This window comes from Hyla sarda (genome assembly GCF_029499605.1).
Source record: "Hyla sarda isolate aHylSar1 chromosome 1 unlocalized genomic scaffold, aHylSar1.hap1 SUPER_1_unloc_17, whole genome shotgun sequence".
Classification (NCBI taxonomy): Eukaryota; Metazoa; Chordata; class Amphibia; order Anura; family Hylidae; genus Hyla; species Hyla sarda.
Genome location: NW_026607578.1, coordinates 168,502 through 181,985, shown reverse-complemented (window position 1 = coordinate 181,985; position 13,484 = coordinate 168,502). Strand labels below are relative to the sequence as shown.

General features: G+C 41.2%; 1 protein-coding gene across 1 annotated transcript in view; it reads right to left on the bottom strand.

Moving 5' to 3' along the window:
• Nucleotides 1-13,484, bottom strand: part of LOC130298026 (uncharacterized) — a 94,830-nt gene that overhangs the window by 66,067 nt on the left and 15,279 nt on the right. Inside the window, exon 4 of the mRNA XM_056550908.1 lies at nucleotides 2,890-4,242. Coding sequence (XP_056406883.1) covers nucleotides 2,890-4,242 — 1,353 coding nt within the window. The remainder of the gene's footprint in view (nucleotides 1-2,889; nucleotides 4,243-13,484) is intronic.

Below are 13,484 nucleotides of genomic sequence, written 5' to 3'. Positions count from 1 at the left end.
ATTCCCAATTGTTTAAGGTGTATCCAATGGCCCACCCTGTATTTTAATACTTTGTGTGGTGCTGATCCTTCTATTGGCAGGGGAGGTCTCCCAGACTCGGTCGGGCTCTCCTTCAAGCTCCTAAAAGGCATGGTGGATTAGCTTCTCCCGATGTCTAACTATTTTCTTGCCTTGGCTGGAGCCCTGATGAGTTTGTATGAAGCTCTCACTAACTCACTCTACAGGTATCATTCTGGCTCCTCTTATCCCCTTCCCTTGCAAACTATAGCTAAGGTGTGGTCCGTGGTGTCGAGCAGGTTTCCGCAACCGTTGGCAACTCCTAGGGCACCCTTGTGGAGGAATGTAAATTTAGCTCACCTACATGTGTTACAGGAGGCCGGCTTTTGGAGTTCTCATGGAGTCAGATTTGTGCTTCACTTGTTCCGGGAGGATCAGGTTTTCCTCTCCTTTGCGGAAATGAAGGACAGATATGATATCCCTGGCAGTGTCTTTTATAGGTATCTTCAGCTTCAACACGCGGTCCAGGCGCAGTTTGGCTCCTATGCTCTTCTCCAGACTCTAGAACCTAGCCCATTTGCGAATGCTTATCATAAATGGGTGGCTGATATCCCTGATCTGTCTTAGGGCCAGTGGAAGGAAGTTGAGGGCTCATATAACTCAATGGTGATGAGTAGCAGAGATATGCTGATTCAATCACGGTATGTTTTGCGGTTATATTATACGCCTGCTAAGCTGAAATGTATAGAGTTGTCTTCATCGCATTTATGTTTTCGTTGTTCTGCTGAGGTAGGTACTTTTCTACATGTGATTTGGGAATGTCCTGTTACAGCCTCCTTTTCGAGGGAGGTGATGGGGTTTTTGGCAGACAATCTAGATTTCTTGCTTACCCTGGTAATATGCCCGCTGGGAGTCCTCAATGAGGTGGTCTCTGGTGCGCATAGATGTACACTGATCCGTTTTTCATTATTTTGTGCCATAAGGTGGTTGTGATGACGTGGGTGAATATGGTAAATAAATATGTCCCATTATACCAAGCTTTGTATAAGAGTCGTAGGTGCCCGAGGAAGTTTGATAAGGTGTGGACTCCTTGGCTTTTACTGGATGTGTCGGGTGACCTTCCATCCTTCTGGGAGGGGGTCGGAGTCACTGGGATGTGTGGTAGTGTGAATGTATGCTTGTGTGTTGGGTCTCTCTGGACGGTGCCAGAGATGCTCCTTCCCTATGTGTTTGATTGCCACTCTGTTGTCGTATCCATGTCATTGTGATGGAGTTGTCTTATGGACCTACAGAGACTCTGGTTGTATGTTGCACTTTCTTTATTTTTTGCAAAATTTAATAAATAAATACTTAAAAAAAAAATGAGAGGAGTCCCATACCCCCGACAATATAACTTATATGAACTTTCCTGTTCACGAATACAGGGGAGAAGCCACATGAGCACTAGAGATGAATCCGCACTGTTCTTCAGAGAGTTGGATATTCAGCTCCTCTTCTCATATAAGATGCATTTTGGTTACTATTAGGAGCAGAAGAAATCAAATAAGAATAAAGCTTAGATAGTATTATTATTTAGGAAATAAATACAATCTCTCTAACCAATTTCGGGGACGTATGTTAATATAATGCTTAAAACATTGGAGAGTAAAGATAAATTTACTTATAAAACCCCAGAAAGCCCGAGATTCCTCTATGGCCAAAGTCTTAGTAGAAGAATATAAATCTCGTAACGTAAAAGAATGTAAACGTTCCCACAAAGGGGAATAGGGAAAATGTGTTTAGTAATAACCATAGGGTATAAAGAAAGTGGGGTTAGGGGAGAAGGGAAATCAGAATCAGTCGTAGAGCAGTCTCGTAATACCGACAAAGTTATATATAAAAGAGGAAAGAACTAGAGAGGCCAAGGAGGAGTGCGGGGGCCACAAAATGGGCCCTATAGAAGGAGGGACTGAGGAGAATTCCATATCCACATGAGGAGGAATATAAAGGGGAGGAGGAGAAAAAGAAGAGCGAACGAGCTCTAATAATCCAGACGAAGGAAAAGATTTATAATAAGTGTGTAAATCCGGAAACACAAAACCGCCGTCTAATGTCTTCAGGGTGAGCGTCTATACGGGACACGTGGTCTCTTCTGAATCATAACAAAATTACAAAATAACCATCGGATAGAAGAAAAATAACAATTCCGTACTATGATAGGGACGGACTGTACAAATATAAAATATTATTGGTAAATATAAGATTTAAGAACCTTTTTCCTTCCAATCCACGACATATATGGGAATTTACGAGCGTGTAACTGGGTCTTCAATCCGTGTAATAATGGCGCAAAGTGTGAAGTAAAGAGATCTTGTACCAGATGTGATCAGATCTCTAGGGATTTTATACCCCGGGGAGGAAAAAGAAAAGGAAAAGAATTACACCGATGTTTACTGAACCCGGGGGACGCTGAGATATTGACGACTTCTCATATAGAAAAATGGATTTTAAGATTTGAGACCGAAAATAGACGTCAAGACGGGAAACGCTCGTCTAGGGTTTGTGATAAATAAAAGTATCTGCAGCGTCTTATGTTCAGAAGAGACGGTCTTCAAGGGAGACGCGCGGATCTGAAGGCGTCTGATGCCTTGAATTAAAGTCTCTATAATCATAATGAGAAGGGGGCGGGGACAACACTGACGCGTTACATTCCCTATATACAACGTCAGGGACAATATTACATTTATTATAAGTCCAGTGTGCGGAGATGATTATAAGAATAATAAATAATATAAGAAAGAAAACTTTTATTAACCATTGGTAACAAGTTTGGAGATGCAGCATATGATATATGTATAAATGTCAGATATCCTATGTACATGGATAATATATAGATGTGTTATCTGCATCATTTATTGATCTGAATTGGCTTGTCTCCTGTGTGAGTTCTTTGATGTACAACAAGACTTGATTTCAGAGCAAAACATTTCCCACATTCTGAACATAAAAATGGCTTCTCTCCTGTGTGAGTTCTTTGATGTCGAATAAGATGTGATTGCTGAGTAAAACATTTCCCACATTCTAAGCATGAAAATTTCTTCTCTTCTGTGTGAGTTTTTTGATGTTGAATAAGATTTGGTTTCAGAGTAAAACATTTCCCACATTCTGAACATGAAAATGGCTTGTCTCCTGTGTGAGTTTTTTGATGTACAACAAGACCGGATTTAAAAGTAAAACATTTCCCACATTCTGAACATGAATATGGCTTATCTCCTGTGTGAGTTCTTTGATGTTGAACCAAACTTGATTTTACAGTAAAACATTTCCCACATTCTGAACATGAAAATGGCTTGTCTCCTGTATGAGCTCTTTGATGTTGAACAAGACTTGATTTTACAGTAAAACATTTCCCACATTCTGAACATGAAAATGGCTTCTCTCCTGTGTGAGCTCTTTGATGTTGAACAAGACTTGATTTTACAGTAAAACATTTCCCACATTCTGAGCATGAAAATGGCTTCTCTTCTGTGTGAGTTCTTTGATGTTTAATAAAATTTGGTTTCAGAGTAAAACATTTCCCACATTCTGAACATGAAAATGGCTTGTCTCCTGTGTGAGCGCTTTGATGTTGAACAAGACTTGATTTTAAAGTAAAACATTTCCCACATTCTGAACATGAAAATGGCTTCTCTCCTGTGTGAGTTCTTTGATGTTGAATAAGATGTGATTTCCGAGTAAAACATTTTCCACATTCTGAGCATGAAAATGGCTTCTCTTCTGTGTGAGTTCTTTGATGTTGAATAAGATGTGATTTCCGAGTAAAACATTTTCCACATTCTGAGCATGAAATTGGCTTCTCTCCTGTGTGAGTTCTTTGATGTACAACAAGACCGGATTTAAAAGGAAAACATTTCCCACATTCTGAGCATGAAAATAGCTTCTCTCCTGTGTGATTTCTTTGATGTACAACAAGACGTGATTTAAAAGGAAAACATTTCCCACATTCTGAGCATGAATATGGTTTCTTTCCTGTATGAGCTCGTTGATGTCCAACATCCCTTCTGTGACCGTTTTTTTGCTGAACATCCTGTGATGACTGAGAAGACAGGACCTGTAAATAAGGATGAGATGACAGATCTTGGCTGTGAAGGGCTGAGGGTGTATCTGGGATAATGGAATGTTCTTCATATGTATCTTGTGTGATATCATCATCTGCTTTATAATCTGAAGATATAAGATTCTCCTCTGATCTCCTGCTACAAGAATCTGCCAAGAATAAAACAGATTTTATCAGTATTAACCCTTAACATCCCAGGATATTTAAGCTTTTGTGTTTTTCTTTTTTTTTCCTCCTCTCCTCCCAGCCTAAACTCTTTTCTTTTCCCATCTACACTGGGTTTAAGAGCTTGTTTTTGTGGGACCGATCTTACACTGTATTGCACCACCAATGATTCTCAGTAAGGCTGTATAAATGCTGATGTCAGCTTTGACTGTAGCATCTAAGTGGTTAATATCCAGCATCAGAGATTGCTCTGTGTCAGCTATTAGCAGCCGCCCTCAGCTGAAGAATGTGGCCAAGATCCAACAGATACAGAGGGGGCACAGGTCCCGGGGCCACCCCATACACCCTTAACTGCCCCATGAGGTAAATAAAAATCATAAGTCATTAAGGGGTTAAAATGTTTATATATTTTTGTTAAATCTTGTCCAGATCATTACACAATGGAACAATCATCATCCTACCTTGTGTTAATGATTACTGTGTATAGTCTCCTGTAATGTCTCCATGATAATCTTCTCCTCGCTGTGTATAGTCCCTGTAATGTCTCCATGATAATCTTCTCCTCGCTGTGTATAGTCTCCTGTAATGTCTCCATGATAATCTTCTCCTCGCTGTGTATAGTCTCCTGTAATGTCTCCATGATAATCTTCTCCTCACTGTGTATAGTCTCCTGTAATGTCTCCATGATAATCTTCTCCTCGCTGTGTATAGTCTCCTGTAATGTCTCCATGATAATCTTCTCCTCGCTGTGTATAGTCTCCTGTAATGTCTCCATGATAATCTTCTCCTCGCTGTGTATAGTCTCCTGTAATGTCTCCATGATAATCTTCTCCTCACTGTGTATAGTCTCCTGTAATGTCTCCATGATAATCTTCTCCTCGCTGTGTATAGTCTCCTGTAATGTCTCCATGATAATCTTCTCCTCGCTGTGTATAGTCTCCTGTAATGTCTCCATGATAATCTTCTCCTCGCTGTGTATAGTCTCCTGTAATGTCTACATGATAATCTTCTCCTCACTGTATATAGTCTCCTGTAATGTCTCCATGATAATCTTCTCCTCACTGTGTATAATCTCCTGTAATGTCTCCATGATAATCTTCTCCTCGCTGTGTATAGTCTCCTGTAATGTCTCCATGATAATCTTCTCCTCGCTGTGTATAGTCTCCTGTAATGTCTCCATGATAATCTTCTCCTAGCTGTATATAGTCTCCTGTGATGTCTCTATGATAATCTTCCCCTCGCTGTGTATAGTCTCCTGTAATGTCTCCATGATAATCTCCTCCTCGCTGTGTATAGTCCTGTAATGTCTCCATGATAATCTTCTCCTCGCTGTGTATAGTCTCCTGTAATGTCTCCATGATAATCTCCTCCTCGCTGTGTATAGTCTCCTGTAATGTCTCCATGATAATCTTCTCCTCGCTGTGTATAGTCTCCTGTAATGTCTCCATGATAATCTTCTCCTCGCTGTGTATAGTCTCCTGTAATGTCTCCATGATAATCTCCTCCTCGCTGTGTATAGTCCTGTAATGTCTCCATGATAATCTTCTCCTCGCTGTGTATAGTCTCCTGTAATGTCTCCATGATAATCTTCTCCTCGCTGTGTATAGTCTCCTGTAATGTCTCCATGATAATCTTCTCCTCGCTGTGTATAGTCCTGTAATGTCTCCATGATAATCTTCTCCTCGCTGTGTATAGTCTCCTGTAATGTCTCCATGATAATCTTCTCCTCGCTGTGTATAGTCTTCTGTAATGTCTCCATGATAATCTTCTCCTCGCTGTGTATAGTCTCCTGTAATGTCTCCATGATAATCTTCTCCTCGCTGTATATAGTCTCCTGTAATGTCTCCATGATAATCTTCTCCTCGCTGTGTATAGTCTCCTGTAATGTCTCCATGATAATCTTCTCCTCGCTGTGTATAGTCTCCTGTAATGTCTCCATGATAATCTTCTCCTCGCTGTGTATAGTCTCCTGTAATATCTCCATGATAATCTTCTCCTCGCTGTGTATAGTCTCCTGTAATGTCTCCATGATAATCTTCTCCTCGCTGTGTATAGTCTCCTGTAATATCTCCATGATAATCTTCTCCTCGCTGTGTATAGTCTCCTGTAATGTCTCCATGATAATCTCCTCCTCGCTGTGTATAGTCTCCTGTAATATCTCCATGATAATCTTCTCCTCGCTGTGTATAGTCTCCTGTAATGTCTCCATGATAATCTCCTCCTCGCTGTGTATAGTCTCCTGTAATGTCTCCATGATAATCTTCTCCTCGCTGTGTATAGTCTCCTGTAATGTCTCCATGATAATCTTCTCCTCGCTGTGTATAGTCTCCTGTAATGTCTCCATGATAATCTTCTCCTCGCTGTGTATAGTCTCCTGTAATGTTTCCATGATAATCTTCTCCTCGCTGTGTATAGTCTCCTGTAATGTCTCCATGATAATCTTCTCCTCGCTGTGTATAGTCTCCTGTAATGTCTCCATGATAATCTTCTCCTCGCTGTGTATAGTCTCCTGTAATGTCTCCATGATAATCTTCTCCTCGCTGTGTATAGTCCCTGTAATGTCTCCATGATAATCTTCTCCTCGCTGTGTATAGTCCATGTAATGTCTCCATGATAATCTTCTTCTCGCTGTGTATAGTTTCCTGTAATGTCTCCATGATAATCTTCTCCTCGCTGTGTATAGTCTCCTGTAATGTCTCTATGATAATTTTCTCCTCGCTGTGTATAGTCTCCTGTAATGTCTCCATGATAATCTTCTCCTCGCTGTGTATAGTCCATGTAATGTCTCCATGATAATCTTCTCCTCGCTGTGTATAGTCTCCTGTAATGTCTCCATGATAATCTTCTCCTCGCTGTGTATAGTCTCCTGTAATGTCTCCATGATAATCTTCTCCTCGCTGTGCATAGTCTCCTGTAATGTCTCCATGATAATCTTCTCCTCGCTGTGTATAGTCTCCTGTAATGTCTCCATGATAATCTTCCCCTAGCTGTGTATAGTCTCCTGTAATGTCTCCATGATAATCTTCTCCTCGCTGTGTATAGTCTCCTGTAATATCTCCATGATAATCTTCTCCTCTATGTGTATAGTCTCCTGTAATTTCTCCATGATAATCTTCTCCTCGCTGTGTATAGTCTCCTGTAATGTCTCCATGATAATCTTCTCCTCGCTGTGTATAGTCTCCTGTAATGTCTCCATGATAATCTTCTCCTCGCTGTGTATAGTCTCCTGTAATGTCTCCACGATAATCTTCTCCTCGCTGTGTATAGTCTCCTGTAATGTCTCCATGATAATCTTCTCCTCGCTGTGTCTAGTCTCCTGTAATGTCTCCATGATAATCTTCTCCTCGCTGTGTATAGTCTCCTGTAATGTCTCCATGATAATCTTCTCCTCGCTGTGTATAGTCTCCTGTAATGTCTCCATGATAATCTTCTCCTCGCTGTGTATAGTCTCCTGTAATGTCTCCATGATAATCTTCTCCTCACTGTGTATAGTCCCTGTAATGTCTCCATGATAATCTTCTCCTCACTGTGTATAGTCTCCTGTAATGTCTCCATGATAATCTTCTCCTCGCTGTGTATAGTCTCCTGTAATGTCTCCATGATAATCTTCTCCTCGCTGTGTATAGTCTCCTGTAATGTCTCCATGATAATCTTCTCCTCGCTGTGTATAGTCCCTCTAATGTCTCCATGATAATCTTCTCCTCGCTGTGTATAGTCTCCTGTAATGTCTCCATGATAATCTTCTCCTCGCTGTGTATAGTCTCCTGTAATGTCTCCATGATAATCTTCTCCTCGCTGTGTATAGTCTCCTGTAATGTCTCCATGATAATCTTCTCCTCGCTGTGTATAGTTCCTGTAATGTCTCCATGATAATCTTCTCCTCGCTGCGTATAGTCCTGTAATGTCTCCATGATAATCTTCTCCTCGCTATGTATAGTCTCCTGTAATGTCTCCATGATAATCTTCTCCTCGCTGTATATAGGCTCCTGTAATTTCTCCATGATAATCTTCTCCTCGCTGTGTATAGTCTCCTGTAATGTCTCCATGATAATCTTCTCCTCGCTGTGTATAGTCTCCTGTAATGTCTCCATGATGATCTTTTCCTCGCTGTGTATAGTCCCTGTAAGGTCTCCATGATAATCTTCTCCTCGCTGTGTACAGTCTCCTGTAATGTCTCCATGATAATCTTCTCCTCGCTGTGTATAGTCTCCTGTAATGTCTCCATGATAATCTTCTCCTCCCTTTGTAGTCTCCTGTAATGTCTCCATGATAATCTTCTCCTCGCTGTGTATAGTCTCCTGCAATGTATCCATGATAATCTTCTCTTCGCTGTGTATAGTCTCCTGTAATGTCTCCATGATAATCTTCTCCTCGCTGTGTATAGTCCCTGTAATGTCTCCATGATAATCTCCTCCTCGCTGTGTATAGTCCTGTAATGTCTCCATGATAATCTTCTCCTCGCTGTGTATAGTCTCCTGTAATGTCTCCATGATAATCTTCTCCTCACTGTGTATAGTCTCCTGTAATGTCTCCATGATAATCTTCTCCTCGCTGTGTATAGTCTCCTGTAATGTCTCCATGATAATCTTCCCCTAGCTGTGTATAGTCTCCTGTAATGTCTCCATGATAATCTTCTCCTCGCTGTGTATAGTCTCCTGTAATATCTCCATGATAATCTTCTCCTCTATGTGTATAGTCTCCTGTAATTTCTCCATGATAATCTTCTCCTCGCTGTGTATAGTCTCCTGTAATGTCTCCATGATAATCTTCTCCTCGCTGTGTATAGTCTCCTGTAATGTCTCCATGATAATCTTCTCCTCGCTGTGTATAGTCTCCTGTAATGTCTCCATGATAATCTTCTCCTCGCTGTGTATAGTCCCTGTAATGTCTCCATGATAATCTTCTCCTCGCTGTGTACAGTCCTGTAATGTCTCCACGATAATCTTCTCCTCACTGTGTATAGTCTCCTGTAATGTCTCCATGATAATCTTCTCCTCGCTGTGTCTAGTCTCCTGTAATGTCTCCATGATAATCTTTTCCTCGCTGTGTATAGTCTCCTGTAATGTCTACATGATAATCTTCTCCTCGCTGTGTATAGTCTCCTGTAATGTCTCCATGATAATCTTCTCCTCGCTGTGTATAGTCTCCTGTAATTTCTCCATGATGATCTTTTGCTCGCTGTGTATAGTCCCTGTAAGGTCTCCATGATAATCTTCTCCTCGCTGTGTACAGTCTCCTGTAATGTCTCCATGATAATCTTCTCCTCGCTGTGCATAGTCTCCTGTAATGTCTCCATGATAATCTTCCTGTCGCTGTGTATAGTATCCTGTAATGTCTCCATGATAATCTTCTCCTCGCTGTGTATAGTCCTGTAATGTCTCCATGATAATCTTCTCCACCCTTTGTAGTCTCCTGTAATGTCTCCATGATAATCTTCTCCTCGCTGTGTATAGTCTCCTGTAATGTCTCCATGATAATCTTCTCCTCGCTGTGTATAGTCCCTGTAATGTCTCCATGATAATCTTCTCCTCGCTGTGTACAGTCCTGTAATGTCTCCGAGATAATCTTCTCCTCGCTGTGTATAGTCTCCTGTAATGTATCCATGATAATCTTCTCCTCGCTGTGTCTAGTCTCCTGTAATGTCTCCATGATAATCTTCTCCTCGCTATGTATAGTCTCCTGTAATTTCTCCATGATAATCTTCTCCTCGCTGTGTATAGTCTCCTGTAATGTCTCCATGATAATCTTCTCCTCGCTGTGTATAGTCTCCTGTAATGTCTCCATGATGATCTTTTCCTCGCTGTGTACAGTCCTGTAATGTCTCCATGATAATCTTCTCCTCGCTGTGTATAGTCTCCTGTAATGTCTCCATGATAATCTTCTCCTCGCTGTGTATAGTCCCTGTAAGGTCTCCATGATAATCTTCTCCTCGCTGTGTACAGTCTCCTGTAATGTCTCCATGATAATCTTCTCCTCGCTGTGCATAGTCTCCTGTAATGTCTCCATGATAATCTTCTCCTCGCTGTGTATAGTCTCCTGTAATGTCTCCATGATAATCTTCCTGTCGCTGTGTATAGTATCCTGTAATGTCTCCATGATAATCTTCTCCTCGCTGTGTATAGTCCTGTAATGTCTCCATGATAATCTTCTCCACCCTTTGTAGTCTCCTGTAATGTCTCCATGATAATCTTCTCCTCGCTGTGTATAGTATCCTGTAATGTCTCTATGATAATCTTCTCCTCGCTGTGTATAGTCCTGTAATGTCTCCATGATAATCTTCTCCACCCTTTGTAGTCTCCTGTAATGTCTCCATGATAATCTTCTCCTCGCTGTGTATAGTCTCCTGTAATGTCTCCATGATAATCTTCTCCTCGCTGTGTATAGTCCCTGTAATGTCTCCATGATAATCTTCTCCTCGCTGTGTACAGTCCTGTAATGTCTCCAAGATAATCTTCTCCTCGCTGTGTATAGTCTCCTGTAATGTCTCCATGATAATCTTCTCCTCGCTGTGTCTAGTCTCCTGTAATGTCTCCATGATAATCTTCTCCTCGCTATGTATAGTCTCCTGTAATTTCTCCATGATAATCTTCTCCTCGCTGTGTATAGTCTCCTGTAATGTCTCCATGATAATCTTCTCCTCGCTGTGTATAGTCTCCTGTAATGTCTCCATGATGATCTTTTCCTCGCTGTGTACAGTCCTGTAATGTCTCCATGATAATCTTCTCCTCGCTGTGTATAGTCTCCTGTAATGTCTCCATGATAATCTTCTCCTCGCTGTGTATAGTCCCTGTAAGGTCTCCATGATAATCTTCTCCTCGCTGTGTACAGTCTCCTGTAATGTCTCCATGATAATCTTCTCCTCGCTGTGCATAGTCTCCTGTAATGTCTCCATGATAATCTTCCTGTCGCTGTGTATAGTATCCTGTAATGTCTCCATGATAATCTTCTCCTCGCTGTGTATAGTCCTGTAATGTCTCCATGATAATCTTCTCCACCCTTTGTAGTCTCCTGTAATGTCTCCATGATAATCTTCTCCTCGCTGTGTATAGTATCCTGTAATGTCTCTATGATAATATTCTCCTCGCTGTGTATAGCTCCTCCTTGTTCCCAGTCTCCTTTCCTCTGTCATTCTATCCTTGTTCCCATTCTCCCCACATCGGCCGCTCTCTCCTCCCCTCCCCCATGTACAGATCACATGACCTATGCCCTTTCATCAATCACTTTTAACCATCTGATTCCATTGTGTAATATAAAAGTCGTCCCATAAATCACTGCTCCATCTCTTGCCTGTTATTCTACGGTAATATCTGCAGGGATCTGTCTCTGCTACTTCTATCACAAAGCAGCTATGATAGCAGAGCAGGGACACCTTACTAGGAGCAGGAACATTGTCTTTGGCAGGTGTCCCTGCTCCCCAGCACAATTTCAATGGTGCCCTACACTATTTAGATCCAATAACGACCCAGGAAATTACATTTTTTCATCTTCATTTGTTTCCTCCTCTCCTAAGAGCCATCACTCATTTTTCCACCTCTAGACCCTTATGCTTGTTTTTTGCGGGAACAATCATGTTATGTGCCGTAAAATTGACTTGTTCTCCTCATAGATCAGGTTGGTACGATCGATATGTATAACATAGCATTATATTTTACTCCTTTTTTATTTTTTAAACTTATTTTACTGAAAAGAGAGTAAAGAGACGTACAGTGTAAGCACAGACCATGGAAGCCTATGACAAAATACCATTCAGCACGATGTATACAGAGTGAGGACAGCTGCATAACACAGTCAGTGACTACAGACACAATACAACCTAAACCGGGAACCTTAAAGGGGTACCCTGCCCACAGACATCTTATCCACTATACTTTGGGTGGTCCATGTGGTCTGATGAGCACAGTTAAACAGATTTGTAAATTACTTTTATTTAAAAATCTTTATCCTTCCAGTACTTTTCAGCTGCTGTATGTTCTTTTTGTTGTGTAGTTCTTTCCAGTCTGACCCCGGTGCTCTCTGCTGTCACTTCTGTCCGTGTCAGGAACTTTCCTGAACAGGAGCAAATCATCATAGCAAACCTCTCTTTCTCCGGACAGTTCCTGACATGGACAGAAGTGGCAGCAGAGAGCACTGTGATCAGACTCAAAAGAACTACACAACTTCCTGTGAAGAATACAACAGCGGCTACGTACTGGAAGGATTAAGAATTTTAAATAGAAGTAATTTACAATTCTGAATAACTTTATAGCACCAGTTGATAAAAAAAATGGTGAATTATACTCACCGATAATTCCACTTCTGGAAGTCTCCACGACAGCTCCCATGAGATTATCTCCTCATCCTGATTGGGACAGGAAAAAACACTGAGAGGTTAAATTCCCCACCCCTTCCTCTCCACACCAGTGTATTTATAAAGAACTTCAATAGAAGAAAAGAAAGTAGGCGGCAACTCACCAAACGTAGCTTTAGGCTTCTTTTATTGTAGCAGGTGAACAAACAAGTGCAAACTCACATGCAGAGAGCGACGTCCGTTTCACATAATACTGTGTTTCTTCTGCTACAACCTGATACAATAAAAGAAGCCTAAAGCTACGTTTGGTGAGTTGCCGCCTACTTTCTTTTCTTCTATTGAAGTATACTACGGTTGTGTTGACTTTGGTACGCTGAGCACCACCACAGGCTACCATAAGTGACCTAGAACTCGGCACAGGACTTTTGCAACACTCCACAGCAATTACAGTAGTGCCAGTTGGAACTTTCTTTGTACATATTTATAAAGAACGCAGAAGGAAAAGGAAAAAAAGTACAATAAAACACCACAATAAAAAAACAAAGGGTGGGATGTATGGGAGTTGTCGTGGAGACTTCCAGAAAAGGAATTATTGGCGAGTATAATTCACCATTTCCCCCCACATCTCCACAACAGCACCCATGAGAAATACCAAAGAATTTATTAGTGAGGGACTATAGCACTGAGAACTTTACGTCCAAAGGCCATATCCTCAGAAGACAAAATGTGAACTCTATAATGTCTGGAAAAAGTATTGAGTTTTTTCCAAGTGGCAGCTTTGCAAATCTGTTCTACAGAAGCTCCTGCTCTCTCTGCCCATGATGAGGAAATTGCTCTAGTAAAATGGTCCTTCAATTGTATAGGAGAGGCTTTACCTCGGGCCACATAAGCCTCTGAAATTGAGGTCTTAATCCATCTGGCTATAGAACTCCTAGAGGA